At 42.8% G+C, this 18974-nt stretch overlaps 1 protein-coding gene and 1 long non-coding RNA gene across 8 annotated transcripts in view; both read right to left on the bottom strand.

Moving 5' to 3' along the window:
* The window catches only part of TCTN1 (tectonic family member 1), a 38942-nt gene that overhangs the window by 13214 nt on the left and 6754 nt on the right, over positions 1–18974 (bottom strand). For 4 of the 7 annotated variants that reach the window (XM_035016996.1, XM_035016995.1, XM_035016994.1 and 1 more), the window contains exons 3-12: positions 15930–16060; positions 14242–14393; positions 11847–11934; positions 10206–10315; positions 8681–8707; positions 4364–4498; positions 3713–3838; positions 3003–3088; positions 2331–2471; positions 760–922 (exon numbers count right to left, since the gene is read on the bottom strand). In XM_035016996.1, coding sequence (XP_034872887.1) covers positions 760–922; positions 2331–2471; positions 3003–3088; positions 3713–3838; positions 4364–4498; positions 8681–8707; positions 10206–10315; positions 11847–11934; positions 14242–14393; positions 15930–16060 — 1159 coding nt within the window. The remainder of the gene's footprint in view (positions 1–759; positions 923–2330; positions 2472–3002; positions 3089–3712; positions 3839–4363; positions 4499–8680; positions 8708–10205; positions 10316–11846; positions 11935–14241; positions 14394–15929; positions 16061–18974) is intronic. The other 3 variants (XM_035016997.1, XM_035016998.1, XM_035016999.1) reach the window with 3 other exon arrangements.
* LOC118018466 overlaps positions 17992–18974 on the bottom strand; it is a 1974-nt gene continuing 991 nt past the window's right edge. Inside the window, exon 2 of the long non-coding RNA XR_004681416.1 lies at positions 17992–18934. This is a non-coding gene — a long non-coding RNA (uncharacterized LOC118018466). The remainder of the gene's footprint in view (positions 18935–18974) is intronic.

Genomic DNA, 18974 nt, shown 5'->3' with positions numbered 1-18974 from the left:
GAGGGCCGGATCAGAGCTGGAGAGTGGGTGCTCACCCCCATTGTCCCCCTGCTATAAATACGCTAAGCAGATGAGAGGCCTGAGAAGCTGTGACACAAAAGCTGGGCAATTAAAGGATAAGACGGAGAGCACGCCTCCAGTGATGGGGACCAGCCCACACTCTGATGGCTGAGACAAAAGAAAAAGGTGGGCAGAGGAATCACGTGTGATCAGGAACCTCTTTGTAGGATGTCAACTTCCATTAAACTCTTTGGGGAACTTTGGAATTGAAAGCTCTCACATGCGGGCTGCCTTTATAGACCAGGGAACAATGGCTGGGGCAGTGATGTGGACTGGAGGAGTCTCACTTCCTGCCACAGTCCTCACACTCTGTCCTATCATAATGCCTCATGTCACACCAACAATGATCGTGGGAATGGTCAGGATGGTGGTGAGTCCCCATGTTTGGAGCAACCACTAGGCCCCACAAATGTTACCTCGTTTAACTCAACCACCCCACGAGGCTGATACTATATAGCTCTCACTTCCTATTTCACAGCTGAGGAAACAGGCTCAAACCCTCAAAGGCAAGAGGGCTAACAAAGCACAAAATCAGTTTTCAAGACCCAGGCCCATCTGATAACAAAGCCCGAGTTCCTACCCAGAGCCATCTGCCTCCTCAACAGGTGGCTCCCCCAGCTGCCTCTACCTCCCCACAGGGCAGAGGAGCAGTGGGAGGAGGAGAGACCACTGGCGCGTGGCCTTCAGCTTCCCCCTTACCTTCATGTGGGATGCCTGGGTGATGAAGCGGACCGGTACCCAGTCCAACACATCCTGGGCCTGCGAATTTCCAAAAGGGGCCACATAATCTGGGAAGCCTTGGCCCTTCAGGAGGCTTTTCACTTTCTGCACTGCGAGCTGGCACGTGATGGCTTTGGGCAGTCTTTTGGGAAGGAAAAAGAGGTCGATGGAATGGGGCTGTTGTTCATTCCAACAGTTCTCCAGGCCTCAACAACAGGCATGCCCTCTCCGGTTGCTTTATTTTCTCTCTCTCCAAACGGATTATTTGACAGAAGCCAAAGTGTCTCTAACTCTGAGAAATCCTGGTTGGCCAGGGAGAAACAAAACAATGTTTCCCAAAGTGTGTTCCACTGAGAGGCTCTGTACAAGAAGAGTTCTGTGGCCAAAAGTTTGGAAAATATTGCATGCCCATGTCCCTCCTGCAGCACATTGGCATATAAGGGCTCTGAGAAGTCCTTACAGTAAGGAATTGTGTTTTGACTTTAATTTGGTGTTCCTCAAACATATTAATTGGACCACAGACATAGCCCTACTGACTCTTCAGAAATGTAATCCAAGGAACACCCTCTGAGAAATTCTGGTCTAAAGGGATCAGAACCGGGGCACCTGGGTGGCTCAGTTGGTTAAGCGACTGCCTTCGGCTCAGGTCATGATCCCGGGGTCCTGGGATCGAGCCCCGCATCGGGCTCCCTGCTCGGCGGAGAGCCTGCTTCTCCCTCTCCCTCTGCCTGCCACTCTGCCTATCTCTCTGTCAATTCCTTAAAAAAAAAAAAAAAAACTATCTCTAAAGGGATCAGAACCAATAATATAAATAGTATCTGTTGGTCTAACCAAAACAATGATGTAATTACCCTGGGGGCAAGTAGGGATGGGAAGTGACTGGATGGCAGGGGTAGGGGAAGAAAGGGGAAAGAGCCAAATCCTTGCCTTCCATAGTGGGAACTCAACAATTCATAAAACCAAAGTGTGAGGAAATAGTATTACATATAAGTTATTGACAGATTTGGGAGTAAATTTCCAAAAACTCAGCTACAGGAGTTGCAAGTGATCACCTGCAGAGTGGGGGAAATGAAGGTAAGAGCTGGTGTCTTTATAATAAGCCATGCAGGGCTGTTTGATACCTTACACTCTGTATACGCTAAAAAGATAAAAACAGAGATCACATTCAGGCTTCTTCTCACTGGGTTTGTTGCACTACGTATATTAAAATTCAGAAATACAGGAAGAACTTCCAAGCAAAGTATTTTTACTGTGAACTCAAGTGCTGTGCAACCTTAAGACCTACAAAAGCCTTGGGATTTTTACCCTGCCATGTCTGATAAGAAAAATGATTGCAACAGTTTTCCTTTGAATCATGACAAATGGTTTATGGCTGTGAAAATTAAAATTAGAAAACAGAAGTACTGTCACTGGTGCTAACAGGTCACACTGTGGCTTTCACAGGCACTCGCTGGCTGATGCAGAGGTTTGATTAAAATGGGGAAGAGTAGGAATGCTTTGTTTTCTGATCAACACAGACAAGTTCCAAAAGCAGCAAGTTCCTCTCTTACCTTAGTTTACAGCCAGACTGCATATCATAACCAAATAATACTGGGGTCCGGATCCCCTCGACTGCTAAGCAGTCTTGCTCGGCTGTGCTACGAAGAATAGTAAGTTGTCCAAATCTGTTCATGGTCTGAATAATCCCAGATATTCACAGAAAGTTAAGGGACAATCACCCAGTACTAAGGCAGTCTGATTCTCAGGACACGGTGACAAATGTGTGACATGAGACAGGAGTGAAACCCAAATAACCTTCTCCGGGCCTCTGCGATCTTGACAGTCATTTCCCAGGACAGAGCAGAAAATAGTTCTATTTTCCTTGAGTAGTAGATTCTCAGAAGAAAAATCCTCAGAAACTGTTCCTCCAAAATCATTCCAAATTTTCCGAAATTACTAAATTTAAGAGTTTCTGCTTGAGTATGTAATTAAATATATCTAAAAGTCTGTCAACTTTTCTGTCCTAAGATTTTCATTATAAACCACATTTTCCTGGGCCCTGCTGTTCCACTCCCAACCACCAGTGTCCACACTGCCCCATCTGCTGTGCAACAGACCCACCACCCACCAGAGCCACCCAGAGAAGTCCTGGCCCAAACGAACCTCCAGCCGACAGGACCCTCAGCAATAAACACACACGTGGACAGGGAAATCAGCCTTCTCCACAGAACCAAAAAGGATATCCCTTCTGAGGCTGAAATCCAGCAGCTAATGGGAGCCCCACAACATAACCAGGGTTTCCACTGAGAGGAATTGGCTTTGTATTTTGCTGAAAGACAATGCAGAAATGCCCCCCAATAATTCTCATTTTAATAAGGAAATAGGGTGAAAATAAAACACTTTTCACAGTAAAATCTGGGATTTCCAACAAATGAAAGAATTTCTCCCCCTACTCAGAACTATAAATATATCTGCTGAGTGTAGGAGTACATCATTCTATAAAAGAATGAGCTCGCATGGAAGAGAATCTTATTCCCGGAAAGGAAAAAGATACAAGGACTCTGCTTGATTTTGTTACAAACACATGCTACATTAAGCCCTTTGTTTAGTAAAAGTGGATAGATAGTTAAGACTTCTAAACAGATTTTTTTCACTAAGAAGTTATGACTTTTTTACTTGCAATTAAATACATGTACAGGGTGCCTGGGTGGCTCAGTTGGTTAAGCGACTGCCTTCGGCTCAGGTCATGATCCTGGAGTCCGGGGATCAAGTCCCGCATCGGGCTCCCTGCTCAGCGGGGGGTCTGCTTCTCCCTCTGACCCTCTTCCCTCTCTTGCTATCTGTCTCTCATTCTCTCTCTCTCAAATAAATAAATAAAAGATTCTTTAAAAAAACATTATCATCCTATAAAAAATAAATAAATAAATACGTGTACAAAAGTGATCAAACTTACCTGAATGAAATGAATTTCAAACTTCTGCTCGAGTGGAACCACTGGCCCGCTCACTGTCCCCAGAAGGAGAGCAAGGCCAGCCTGCGCTATCTCCCCTGCCTCTGTGTATGTGAGGCTGTACTTGACCTGAAAACACAATGGCACTCCACACACACCTGTGCCTGCTACATCAGTTAACTCCAAATACACAGAGGAGGCAAATCCTCTCCCAGTTCTCCACTCACAGAAGCTTTTCTCTCCTGTCCCATCAGATTTCAGGAGGTAACGCCTCAGCACCACCCCCAGCTGACAGGGTCATTTGAGCCTCTCTGTACCTAGTTATATGAATTCCAAATCAGCAGGTTTGAACAGAGTGTGATCAATCTCTGCAGAGGAAATGTGTTAAAAGCAACAAAAAACAAATTCTGACATATTCGTGAAAGTCTCTAGGTTTGTGGAGAAAAATCACACGCAATTATTTCAGAGACCTTACTTAAGGAAGCATCCTCTAATGACACGGTGTACCGGCAAGCAGGAGGGCAAGCCAAGAACACCAATACCTCAGGACAGGCCAGAACCCCCTTTGGAGGGCGTCCAATTACCCCCTCAGGACCACACAGCTTGAGTCTGCCACACACAGACTCAGCTTTCCAAGCCAAATCGGGTACGTACCTCAAGAACGACATTAGTGCAGATTTTAACATCCCCAGCCTCAACAAGAGTCTGGTTCAATACAACCGAGTCCTCCAGTCGGGTTAGCGTTTTATTCAGAGACTGAATGAGGATGGACTGAACAGTGATAGGGATCTGCAAAGCAAAGGAGAGCTGGCTCACTAAGGACACTGTCCAACAGAGATGAATGAGTCACAGTGACGAGAACCTGAAGACAAACCTCTGCAAATACACTGCCAAGCAGGGAAAAACACGCAAAAGAACAATATGCACACTCTAATTGTATACTCGCAAAAATACAGATAGATATTTATACGTACATGCCTTTACATAGGAAATACCAGAGAATATAACCACAACTTTAAAAGTGGTTCTCTCTGAAAACCTACGTTCACACAAAAACTTGTACACAAATGTTCACAGCAGCATTCATAACCAGCCAGAAACTGAAAACAATGCAAATGTCCATCAACTGATAAATAGAAAAATATAGTATATCCATATAAAAGAATATTATTCATCCATAAAATGGAATAAAGGGCGGATTCATTCCACCACATAGATGAATCTTGAAAACATGCTAAGTGAAAGAAGCCAGACGCAAAAGGTCACATATTACATGATCCCATTTATAGGAAATGTCTACAACAGGCAAATCCACAGAGACAGAAAGTAGATTAGTGGTTGCCCAGAGGCTGAGAGGTTTGGAGAAGAATGAGGAGTGCCTGCTAATGAGCACAGGCGTTCCTTCTGGGGTGATGAAAATGTTCTGGAATTAGGTAGTGGTGATGGTTGCACAACCCTGTGAACACACTACAAACCACTGAATTGTACACTTAAAAATGGTGAGTTTTATGGTATGTGAAATAGATCTCAAACATTCACACACACTCACAACTCCATCATATCACCCAATGTGTATATGCTCCCCTCCACAGTACAGCTCCTACCGATCATGCACTCGCTCTGTACACACGTGTGCCCGTGCTCCACAGTCCCAGGACACGCCCCCCACCCCCCACCCCCTCCCTAAACATAGGCTTGACCCAATTCATGAACAACTTCTACACACACCCTTACACATACACACTAGGTGGTGGGATCATGGGAAGAGAAAACAAGAGACAAGTCTTTCAAGCAGAAGCAAGAAGTCCTGAATAACCCAATGCTATTAAAGGACATCTTTCATTTATGGCCACTGGCAGCAGAGTGACAAGCAGCAGGCAATCCTTTAAATGGCTCAACCCTCTAGGGAACTGGCCTCTTCATACTGTGCAACAAATCTGACATTTGCACTAAATGTCAGCACTTAGAAACCACTGTTTAGGAAGGAATCTACCTTGTATCTAGTTGTTTATATTGAACTTTGCCCTCAATTGTGTACCATGCTCCCATGACCAAGAACACCTGTAACTGTCCGTGTAAGTCAAACCTCTAAGAACGTGCCATGGTTCGGAGGCAAAGACAAGCCGTCATGTGACAAGAGTGGCAGGAGGGCAACACCAATCGCCACAACACCCTCCGCGTAACAAGCCCTATGGGTCGGTGTAAGAGCTACAGAGGGAGCCCCTTGCTATGAGCTCATGAGCTCTTCAGTTTACATCCTCAAAAGACAACCCTGGATTCCTTTATCTGAACCTACTGATCCCTGGTTCAGCAATAATGCAGGGTTCCAGGAAAATGCACACCCTTCCAGACCAGCCTCTGACAGAGCCGTTCTGGTGGTGTGGGGGTGTGCTTGGCAGAAACCAAAGGGTCCAGGTTAGACAAGCTTTGGAAAGACGGATGGATGAGAGTAGGTGGAAAGAGCTGCTCTGGTCTATCAACAGCCACTGGAATGGTCACAGAATGAAAATGGTAGGGCTACTCTGGTTTCCTGAATGTCCTATTCAGCCATATCCCATTTCCACACTTCCCTGTGGCAAAGAACTAAAGGATACTTAACAATGAAATTATAGAGCCATAATTTCTTTCACGGACGGTTCACTAGATATGAACTGTTTCCAGGCAATCCTAACAGGCTGGGGAATGAGGAACCTGGATCCAATTTTGATATTCATCATCTAACAAATCTTGGAAGTTACTTTTTAAAAATACTTTAAGCAAATCTCTGATATGAGCTGACATGTTGTCTGTTAGAGCACAAGCTCTGGTATCACACAGAGCTGAGTTATAAGCCCCAGTCCGTCACTTCCGGACTGCATGGCCACAGGGTGCGAAGAAAAACGGTGTGTGAAGCTTGGAACTCGGGGTCTGGCACACAGTACAGCTCGTCCAGTGTCATGGTTGAGAGTAAGGTCTTTGGGGATTCCTGTCCCAGCTCTGCCACTGCCTCTCTGGGTGGCCTTGAGCAAGCTAATTCACTGCTCTGGAACTCATGTGCCAGGGAGTGACAACGACAGTACCTACCTCCTAGGCTTGCTGAGACAACGGACCTCGAACACGCACGGGACTTAGAACAGTGACGGCACACAGGACGTGCCTTTCCATAACATCCCATCATCCTCACAACAGGCCTTCCCTGCTTGACTGCACCAATCTCCTAGGCATTCACTCAATTAACACGTAACCCACTGAGTGCCCAGCACTTACGAGGCCCTACCCTAGCGCTGCAGATCTAGCCTGCACAAGGCAGAGAGGATTGCCGCCCCCACAGACAGTTCAAGTTTGAATGGTAGAATCAAAGCACTTTTTAGAGGCTGGAGGTATTCAAGAGCTAGTCTATTATATGGTTTTCAAACTGGGTTCCTGGGAGCCATAGGATTCCTCAGAAGAACCAAAAAGGAGAGAGACGGGAAGGCCGGGCAGGTGGAGGGCTCTGGGCCCCACCCCTGCTTCAACCACGGGCTTTGGATTCAATCCAAGTTACACATTAGGGAGAGTTCTGCTTGAGATCACATTTGAAAAAACTCTGCATCTAAAACAAGTTTGAAAACACCTTCACAGATGAGGAAATCCAGACCCACACACGGAAGTGTGAAGCCCAAATTCACATGACCATTTCCTTACAAGTATCTACCTCAAATACGTGTTTGTGTCTCAAGACTTAATGAAATCAGGTACAGTAGGTGGCATGAGCACTGTCCCCAGTGCTGCCAGGGCGCCAGATGCTGCACAGAGCACGTCATGTGCATCCTCCCACTGGAACTTCACATAGGCCTCTGGGGCGACACTCACCATCTGCTGGACAACTGGGGGAGTGAGGCACATGTCACAGGAGAAAATAATGGCAAAGCTGAATTTTGAACCAAGGCCAGCCAATCCCATAAGCTCTGGGAGACTGTGACAAGGTCAATGCCTTGGGTCTCCTTGGAGACTGTATTCACAGACCCAAAAATAAGGGGTAGTAGATGCATGTTCCTTTGCTCTGACATAGCCACAGAAAGACCTTGGCCACCTGCTCACAGCCTGACAGAACCTCTGAGCCGGGGCCAACAGAACCTACACCCATACCTCAACCCCTGAAGCTACACTGGAGTGTCCCGCCCCTACACAAGTGTGGACATTCACAGGGCAAGATGTTTCTATCTTCTACCCGGGACATATAGCGCCTTGGGAGCTAGCCAGCTCTCTGGACAAGAGACCAAGAAGATCTCAAGGGATGCTGGGGAAAGCACAGAAGCCAATCACACCCATTGTCTCTCAACACAGCTATGCCATTTAAATATGAAAAAAAGTGCTAACTTCAAAAACAGGGAATTTGAAAATCTGCCCCCCCTTTTTTTATTATGTTATGTTATTCACCATACATCATTAGTTTTTGATGTGGTGATCCACAATCCATTGTTGTCGTATAACACCCAGTGCTCCATGCAGTACGTGCCCTCCTTAATACCCATCACCTGGCTAACCCATCCCCCCACCCCCCCTCCCCTCTAAAAACCTGTTTGTTTCTCGGAGTCCATAGTCTCTCATGGTTCATCTCTCCCTCCGATTTCCCCCCCTTCATTTTTCCCTTCTCCTAATGTCCTCCATGCTATTCCTTATGTTCCATAAATAAGTGAAACCATATGATAATTGACTTTCTCTGCCTTATTTCACTCAGCATAATCTCCTCCAGTCCCACGTTGATGTAAAAGTTGGGTATTCATCCTTTCTGACGACTGAGTCGTATTCCATTGTCTATATGGTAATTACAAAAGGGTCGGCTGCTACTATGAGCTTCCCTATTTCACTGGTGCTTGCCTTTTGGCAAATGTTGTGACTGGCAGTAAGGTATCCTTGTAATCCTAAGTGTATTAGGATTTAGAAATAAAGGTTTAGAAATAAGACTGTGCATTATAAACTATTTTACTTTCCATCCAGAAATACTCTTACCTCTGCCTTTGTTCTTAAACCAGGCACCTAAACAAAAAGAAACAACAAATTTTGTTAAGTACAATGAAAAGCATTTGTATTGCTTTTTCAGACCATGGGTTAAAGGGCATAACTATCTTATTAAAGACTTCATAAAGAGGAAAACAGAATTTCCTTAAGACTTGCCGCCTACATATTTTCGTATCTATGTCATAATTATTTCCTTTCCTATATTCATTTCCTTCAGATTGGAAGCTTAATAGAATAGAGCAGCCCCATGGAGCTGGTCTCAGGAAGTCTCCCTGCTTTAGTGTAATCGTTCAGTACTTTCCACATGGTCACCAGTGACACAGCACTGTGGGGAAGACGTGGCTCCTAGCCTTCCGGTCACCCTCCTGCGCCTGTCCACACTGGAAGGCCACCATCGCTGGCCTGGGCAATTTCCAATGCCTCCTAACTGCTCTTCCTGCCTCTAGCCCAAACCCCTCAAAGGTGAGCTCCTGCCTCCCCAACACAGCCGAGCACTCCTTCTGAAGGCCTCGACTTCCCTTCACTTCCCATCCCCAACTCCCCCAGCCTTACTTCTCATCACAGGACACCCTACAGGGCCAAAGGGAGCTTCAGGGAGGGGGCTGAGTAGACATGCTTGGAGAGGCCAGTGCTGAGAGAGCTGTGGCTGCACGCCTGACAGGCTATTTCTAGGACCACCATGAGAAGTCAGCTAACTGGAAGAATTCACAGGCCTACGTGGCTGATTTATAAGAAGAGAGGAAGAGGGAATGGGAAGGGAGAGGAAAATCTTCAACCTGATTCTGAAGACCACAGTCTGGATGAATAACGAAGTCATGGACCACCCTACTCCTTTCCTGTTCCCCCCAAAATAAGGAAATCAGGAGGTGAGGGTTCATAGTAATCATATGGTTTTTTTCATCATTGAAAAAAATGTTCACCTCTTGCAACCCTCCATGCCATCCCCCAAATGGGCCAGTGGCCTCTCTTATCTCTTCAGGCTTCAGTCACTACAACCAGAAAGAAGGGGCCTCTATACTGCCGTGACCTCCCGTGACCTCTTCTCCTTCACCAGCAATCCTATTTCCTGCCTGTTCCTTCCTGCTGACTTCATCTGCCAACCAGAAAGTGGATTTTCTATTCTTTTCTGGCCTGTCTCTCAAAGAGGTATCTTTTTGGTGCTAATGTGATCATTTCTGTCACAGACATTAAGATGTTTTTATAATTTCTAAAGTTTTCAGTTATTAAATCAAGTCTTTTTTTAATTCAGGAGAAAGACATGATTGGTTACCATCAAAATGAAAGCCAAAAAACAAAACAATGAATAAAAGCAAAATATGAACTATATAAAAATAATTATTTTAAGTGATTATTTCTCTATCTTTGGTATCAGTATACCAAAGAACTAGAGAAGAAAAATTTAAACTTGAATTGTCAATCATGTACTGAAATTATTCTATACTTGTCATACTTCAAAAGGGTGCAAAGAACAGAAAACAAATCTGACGAAGAAGATTCACTTCAAAATAATTCTTACCCTCAAAATTTTAGGGCTGCTGTAATAAGCCATGCCCAGGGCTTCAATTTCTTCACACTGTTCCAAATTTATCCTTCTGGTGCACTTAACAGCTTGGTTCACCAGAAATGCTGGAAATCATAACATTCCCAAGGGAAAAAAAAATGAGAAAGAAGAAATTTTTTAACTGTCCAATGGTAACTAAAAAACTGTAGTCTAAGTAAAACCATAAAATAAATTATAACACAGATATACAACATGCTTAAAAAAGGACTTAAAATTATATTTTTAATACGTAATACACTCAATTCAAAATTCAAAAGGCACAAAAAGATACTGAGAGAGTGTTCTTCCAGTGCTTGTCCGCCCTCACCCATCCCCAGACACCACCAGAGACAACTACTTGTCCCCAGAGACAACCAGCATCAAGTTTGTTGTGTATCTTTCTGAAATATTCTATGCAAATAAAAGCATGTGTGTACATATATTTTTAGTATTTCTTTCCCCTTTTAGAAACAAACACACGCTATATATTCTACCCTTCGCTTTTTTTACTGAACAATGTATCTTGGAGTTCAGGCTATCTTAGAACATGATGAGCTTCCTCCTCCTGCTTTTTTTTTTAGGGATAATTAGTATTCTATTATGGATATGTCATAATTTATTCACCAAGTTCACATTAAAAGACACTTAAGTTGTCTCTGGCTTTGCCATCACAAACAATGCTGCAATCTATTTTGCAAGCAGGCCAGATTCTGTAGGACCAACTCCTAGAAGCAGAACAGTGGGTCAAAGGGCATATTCATTTGCAATTTTGACACATATTGCTAAACTGCTCTTCACAGAGGTTGTACCAATTTGTAGTCCCACCAACAATGTAGATGAGGGCCTACTTCTCCAGAGCCTTCAAGTTCCTAAGCTTTGCCAATCCATTACATGGAAATGGTATCTCAGTTTGGTTTTAATTTACACTGTTCCTATTGTGAGCAGGGTTGAGTGTCTTTTCAACAGAATCCCCTTTCGTTCCTATATGAAATGATGTTTCATTAGGCCACATGCCACCATACACTCCTTAGCTAGCTTCTTCACAGTGGTGCCGCCTTAAGGATCGGAGAACCACGCCTGCTGCCTCCCACTGCCAAGACAGTTACTCCACAGACTCCGTGATGCTCCTGAAAGAAGCAGGTCCCGCGGGAGGTGGCTATGTAGGCTGCATCCCTGCTCCACCACTGCCTGAGTGAGCCTGAGCAAAAGACTGAATGTTTCTCAGTTTCCACATCTAAAAAATGAATAACCCGACCTTCAGGGATTATTGTGACAATCAAATGGAAAAACATATGCAAGCACACGGTAACTGCTTAATAAATATTAGTTATTGACACACGTTAGCTCCAGTGGAGAAAGAACTTCCCAAAAACTAGAAGGGTTAAACAACTGAGCAGGCTGGTTTCAGGTAGTGAGTTCCCCATCACTACAAGTGTTCAAGCAGTGACTGCATATGGCAGAAAAGATGTGGTTGGGAATCTGACCTGCATAACCTTTGAGGCCTCTTCCAACTCTAAGACTGTTTCCAGTTATGAAGCCTGTTTAATTGTGACTACTATGAATTCAAACTAAGAGCAAACTGTTTATAGACAGAAAGAAAAATACCCACAGTCTTACCTGCAGGGTTATCATCAGTGCACAGAGATGACATAAGGGGAGAGGGAAATCTCAAAAATGAATCTGAAGTCTGCAGACGAGCCCCATACTGCAAAGAGACCAGCCAATAGCTATTATGGTGCTAAGAAAGCATTCATGCAACACATACCGGACACCTACCATGTGCTAGGCAGCATTACAAGCATCAGGAACACAGTGATGAGCAAAAAACAGATGCAGTCTTTGCCTGCATGGAGCGTACACCCAGCTGCCCCACCCCTTTCTTTCAAGGGTATGTGTTTCTGTGTATGTGCATGTCATTTTATTTGCAGGCTTTTTAAAAGATTCGTTTAGAGCACGCGCACGTGCGCGTGTGTGTGCAAGCATGCGCGTGCAAGCACATGCGCGCAAGCAGGGAGAGGGGCAGAGGGAGACGGAATCTCAAGCAGACTCCCAGGCAGAGTACAGAACCCTACATAGGGCTTGATCTTATGACCTGAGCTGAAATCAAGAGTTGGATGCTTAACCGACTGAGCCACCCAGGCACCCCTGCAGGCTTTATTACAGAATTCCTCTGGAAAGGTACACAAGAAGCTGACATAGTGTCTGCCTCTGCAGACAGGAACTGGGTGGCTGGGAACAGGGGTGAGAGAGGTAATTTTTTTTTTTTTTAAGATTTTTATTTATTTATTTGACAGAGAGGGAGAGCACAAGCAGGGGGAGCTGCAGAGGAAGAGGAAGAAGCACGCTCCCCACTGAGCAGGGAGCCTGACATGGGGCTCGATACCAGGACCCTAGGATCATGACCTGAGCAGAAGGCAGATGCCCAACTGACTGAGCCACCCAGGTACCCCAAGGTAATTATTTTTTACTAGCAATAATTATTTGTTTTATTTTTTTTAAAGATTTTATTTATTCATTTGAGACACAGAGATAGAGAGACAGAGAGAGCATGAGTAGGGAGAGAGGCAGAGGGAGAGGGAGAAGCAGGCTCCCCGCTGAGCCAGGAACCCAATGTGGGGCTTGATCCCAAGACCCTGGGATCATGACCCAAGCCAAAGGCAGATGCTTAACCATCTGAGCCACCCAGGTACCCCAGCAATAGTTATTTAAATAACAGATATAGCACATGTTAAAATCATAACACTGATGGGCCTTCCTTCCCAAAATCAAACTACATGAAACCTTTCCCCAATATTCAAAACAAAATTTACACCTATTGTGCATACAACCAATTTTCTTGAATTTAAAAGTATCCAAATGCTTTGGTGCCAACAAGGATATGGGGAAACAAACCCTCTCCTTCACTGGACCTGGGAGTTTAAACTCCTGTAATCTTTCTAGAGGGCAATCCGATAGGGATATTTTAAATTTCCCTTCATTTTGACTAAGTTAATCCAGTTATAGGAAGGTATCTAAGAATTAAATCAAAGATATAAGTATCTATAAGAATGTTCATTGTGGATTATTTATAATAGAAAAACTGGAAACAAATGTCTGTTAATAGTGGGGAATGGCTCAATAATAAAAGCCAATACCTACATAGAAGGGATACTTTGTATCAGTAAAATGTAGCTCTGACAAGTTACTTTCCTATACAGAAGTTTTTCTTATCAGTTAAATGAGGACAATGATGTATCCTTTTCAGGGTCCTATGAAGTAATGTCTGGAAAGCTCTGCAAGAAATGGTAACTTTTATATTGATATGGGAAGATGCCTAAGATTTATCACTGAGTAAAAAAGGAAGCTTACAGAACAATGTAGATAGCTATAAACCCTACTTCTGTATAATACTATATGTATATTTTTATAGATGCATTTAAAAATCAGGAATATAAACCAATCTGTTAACAGTGATTTGCAACGTGCATTTTAGTGGACACAGAGGCCTTTCCATCCTATGTACCTCTATACTTTTAACTTTTAGAATTAGCACATGGTGCTTTTTTACTTCTCTTCAAAGATGCTTCCAAAAAATCGGAAGCTTATTCAAAGTTAATGTATATCGCATTTAAAGGTTTACTAATGAATAGATATAAAATAGCACACATCTTCCTAAAGCCTGTAAAACTAAATGTAGCTTTGAGAAGAGGACCAGGCACCCAACCAATCCACTCCGTGTCCCCAGCAGCATGACTCAAGCACTCTGCTGCGTCTTTTGAGGTAGAGAAGCACAAAGAATTCTGTAGAGACAAAAGCAGGCTTACTAATGAATAAACAACTTTCAACCCTATGTTACAACTCAACTACTCATTTTTAATTTTTGTGATCTTTGATTTCTAGGCATGAACATTAAGTTTTTCCCTCTATAATGTGAATTCGGTCTCCGGGAAGCCAGTTTTGATACTGAAAAACTAACTTACAAGGATGGGATATTTGCAACAAGATGGTGGACTTAATCAAGTTCTTGGCTCACCTTATATTTAGCAGTAGCTGGAATGTCCAACTGGGTTTCGAAAGAAATCTCTGATTCTGAACTCAAGGAAAAACCATCAGATGTTTTCATCAATTTATCAAAATTATTTTCATCAGGCACTTCTGGATTAATAAAGGATAACGCGGGTTTATCTGTTTTTTAGAAAAAGTATTTTAAATCAGTGTAAGTATGTACATTATTTATATAACATAATATTTAGAAACAGTTTTTAGTAGCATTAAGGCTGATGTGAAAAAAATAGTGTCTCTTTCCATATTTACTTTACCCAAAATTTCTTGAGTCTTATTAAATAAACAGGATCCCCAGACTTGGCCTGCTGTTCTAACAGTGTGGAAGTAATGGTTTCTAAGCCTGCAGGCAAACAGCACAACAGAAGCCAATAATAACCAATCTTTCTCCAGCCCATGGACTGAGAAGCCTGCTGCATTAACCTCTAAGGCAAAGCTCTCTGAAGACGGCCACAGGGACAAATGATTTTTTTCTACCCTCACACAGCCACCTCCAAACCAAAGCCCAGGAGAATAATGTGGCTGTGTATAGAACATCTTGGGAGAAGGAGGAAATGGGCTGGTATGTTCACTTGCCTGGTGTTACATCATAGAACTTGACAATGACTAACCAGTCCTTACTTTAGATTACAAATCCCAGAGCACTGGGTGGCTCTGGGTGGCTCAGTCGGTTAAGTGTCCCACTCTTGATTTCATCTCAGGTCATGATCTCAGGATTGTGAGACTGAGCTCCATGTCCATCCTGGGTGTGGAACCTGCTTAAGATTCTCTCTCTCTCCTTCTGCCCCTCACCCTTCCTTTCTCTAGCCCCCACCAAAAAAAAAATCAAAGAGCATTTGCCTAGTTTTCAACTGCAAGGGAACAAATTCAAAATATAAAGATGTTCTGAAAAGATGATGAAGCTTAATTGATAAAACCATAATATATCTCTGATCTTAGATATCTTAACATTTTAAACTTACATGTACTTTGGATCTAGACACCTATTTGAGCTAAATGCTCAGATAAAAATAAAGATCTTGTTTTTATGCAAATATTCTTAGTAAAAATAAAAGAGAAAAAGGAAATTGAAACCAAAGCTCAACCTGATTTTCAACCATTAAACCATGAGGAAATTTTTAAAAAATTATATACACACACACACGTAACTTAAATAAACCTAGATTCCTATGTGTGTCTACACATTATAAACACCAGTGAAATAAAGTATGAGGTTTCAAAAAACAACTACATAAGCACATTAGTTTTAAAGAAAATGCTCATGCCCACAGGTCTATAAAGTTACTTGCAGTGGCCTGTGAAACGGCCTCAGAAGATGCACCTTAGCCAAAGCATAAAATTACTGCTTTAAATCTAACCAAATGAGACACTTTTCCATAAAAGAACTTTTTATTTTTTATTTTATTTTTTAAAACATTTTATTTATTTGACAGAGAGATAGAGAGCACAAGTAGGCAGAGTGGCAGGGAGAGGGAGAAGCAGACTCCCCGCTGAGCAGAGAGCCTGATGCAGGACTTGATCCCAGGACACCAGGATTATGACCCGAGCCAAAGGCAGACACTTAACCGACTGGGCCACCCAGGTGCCCCTCTATAAAAGAACTTTTTAAAGAAAAACTTTCCAGTGCTTCTCAAATACATATCACCATCAAATACTTACAGTTTGTAATATGAATGCAGAATATAGATGGATTAATCCGGTCGACAAGTTTAAATACCCTTTGAGGTGGATTTGCTGTAAAATTCAATGAGTAGATGGCTGCTTTTTGACTACAAAAGTGACTATCACCCCTGAAAATTAAAAAATAATAGTACAAAATTTTAAGGCATATGCACACAATCTTAGCTAGATTATTTTAAAACTGTCAGATGTCTGCACTGTACTATGTTAACAGCTACATGGAAGATATTTATGAAAGCGTGATGTTAGAACTGAATCCATTTTTATTTAGTTTATTCAGTGTTAAAATGTTTGGCATTTGAAACTTTTTCCTCTAACAGGGAAAATATTAAGACAAGCAGAATAACCTTTAAGGAAATCTTGTCAAGTACGGAATAAAGATCAGGGTATAATTTTGATGTAAATGAACCCTGTAAACTCTGACACAATCAATCATATAAAATTTTGCAGAACTTCAGATTGTTTCTAAGTACCCAAAATGGATCCAAAATTCCTTGTCTTGAGAATAAAGAGGTCTAAAAGGACTGTGAGAATCAGAAAATGTGAAGTCATCTGGAAGTTTGGGGGCTTAAAAGTTAGGGTACAATTAAGACTTCAACCAATCCCAGACTGGACAAACTCTAATCAATTTGATACAGACATAGTGTGGAAACAGAGATGTATCAAAAAAGGGATCATAATCTACCTAATGCTTTAAAGCCTTTTCTCAATATGTATTGCCCCAATATTTCCCATGTCATCAATATGTTTTTGCAATATTATACGAAATGGCTTCATTGTATACCAACTTATTAAGATTCTCCAATTTTTTTTAGCCAATTCTCTGCTGTTGGTTTGGGCTATTTCTAGTTTTCCCCAATTACATATAATGCTATAACATCATCCTTGCACATACATCTTAACGAATGTCTCCAGCTATTTTCTTGGGCTATGTTCCCTGAAGTGGAATTGCTGGATCAAAGGTAGGTGTGTTGTTCAAGGCTTCTGAGACATACCGCCAGATCTCCCTCCAGAAAGGGAAGATGCATGCTCACCAACACCACAGTAAGAGTGCCTAGGTCCCTGTATTCCTGCCAAGGATACTATCCAGTTTCTACCCTTTGCCAATTTCATGGGCAAAAATCTGTTATCTCATTTTAATTTGAATTTTCTCATTTACTAGGGAGCTTAAACATTTTTCCATATGGTTATTGCTCATTGGTATCTCTTCTTCAGTAAGGTGCTTCTTCATATCTACTGACCATTTTTTATTAAAATGTTTGTCTTCTAAAAAAAAAAAAACAATATCTTCTCAATGGTTTGTGAGAATCCATATCTTTAAGAATCTCCTTGAGTATCACGAGTTGTAAATATTTTATTCCTGTTTGCAGCCTTTCAATTTTACGGTGTTTTTTGTCATACAGAATCATTTTGATGCATTGTCCTTCTCCCACCTGACTGGAATTACACTTATAAATTAAGTTTCTATAAGTTAGTTTACATGTTTACATAATGATTCTTTCTATCCCACCACATAAGTTTCTCCATTTATTCAAATGTTCTGTCTCTCACTATATTTCAAGTTTTCTTCACATAAATTCTAAGTATTTAAGTTCTTTTTTTTTTTTTTTAAAGATTTTATTTATTTGACAGAGAGAGACAGTGAGAGAGGGAATACAAGCAGGGGGAGTGGGAGAGGGAGAACCAGGCTTCCCGTTGAGCAGAGTGCCCGATGCGGGGCTCAATCCCAGGACACTGGGACGATGACCCGAACCGGAGGCAGACGCTTAACGACTGAGCCCTCCAGGCACCCCAGTTTTTTAAAGATTTATTTGTCAGAAAGAGCACAAGCAGGGGGAGCGGCAGGCAGAGGGAGAAGCAGGCTCCCCGCTGAGCAATGAGGCCAATGTGGGACTCGATCCCAGGACCCCGGGATCATGACCTGAGCCGAAGGCAGACGCTTAACCGACAGAGCCACCCAGGTATCCCTTAAGTTTTTTCTTATGTGACATTTCTATTGGGTGTTATGAATAGGATCGATTTCCATTATATTTTTTGATGGTTATTGCTGAAGTATAAGGAAGCTGTTTATTTTATAAGTGGCCACTTTTCCAAAAACTCTGTAAAGTTCTAATGGCATATCAGTCATTACTGTGGCATAAAAAATATTTTTGAAAAAATATAAGTAGTATATATGAGAAAACATCTAGCTCTAAAAAATTTATGAGGCCTACTGGGTCTTAAAGGATACGCAGGAGTCAGACAAAGAAGGAATGGCTAATCCAAGTGCAAGAATGGCATTGGCCAAGGATGGGTAATGTACTGGTGTGGTCTAGAAAACTCTGAGTACCAACGTTAGGCTGCATGGAGGATTCAAGATGCGGGTTAGTAGGAAATAGGATCTGAATTTGTCAGGTTGGGGATGGATCTGAATCCAGGCTAAGGAGTCTGTAGGTAATGAGAGCTTCTGAAGGCTTTTTTAAGCAAGTGAGTGACAAGATGAGGTGTGAGCTTATATAGAGGGAGTAGGAATGGACAGACACAAGGACTAGCATGAAGGAACACAGCAGAATGGGACACCTTACTCTTCCCCTTCCAGTCTGCCCACTCTCAAATCCTGCACAGTGGATCAGTATCAGTTCTGCATATTTCTCTAGTCATGACCTTCGGTGTGGGGGGGAGGGTGCCTATTCATCCGTATCTGCAACAGTTTCTTACTCAGCTCCCTGCCACCAGGCTTAGCCCCTGTGACCCATCATCCACGCTGCCGGAGAACTGCTTAAGATGGGGATGGGAATCTAATCCCCTCACTCCCTGGCACCCTGCAGAATTCAGGACAAAATCCAAACCCCTCAGCATACACACAAGGCCCCTCAAGATCAGACCCCTGTCATTGTGGCACACTCTTCTCAGCCCTCTTCTCCAGCCACACTGAGCTACAGCTCAGTGTTAAAGCAACAGCATACTCCTTCACCTCCAAGACTCTGCCATGCAGCTCCCTTGACCTAGAATGCCTTCCACTGATTCCGTGCTGGCCAATTCCCA

This window comes from Mirounga leonina, unplaced genomic scaffold, assembly GCF_011800145.1.
Source record: "Mirounga leonina isolate KUSES-001 unplaced genomic scaffold, KU_Mleo_1.0 Mir_171, whole genome shotgun sequence".
NCBI lineage: Eukaryota > Metazoa > Chordata > Mammalia > Carnivora > Phocidae > Mirounga > Mirounga leonina.
Note: the sequence above shows the minus strand (reverse complement) of the source record. Positions and strands in the feature narration are given on the sequence as shown.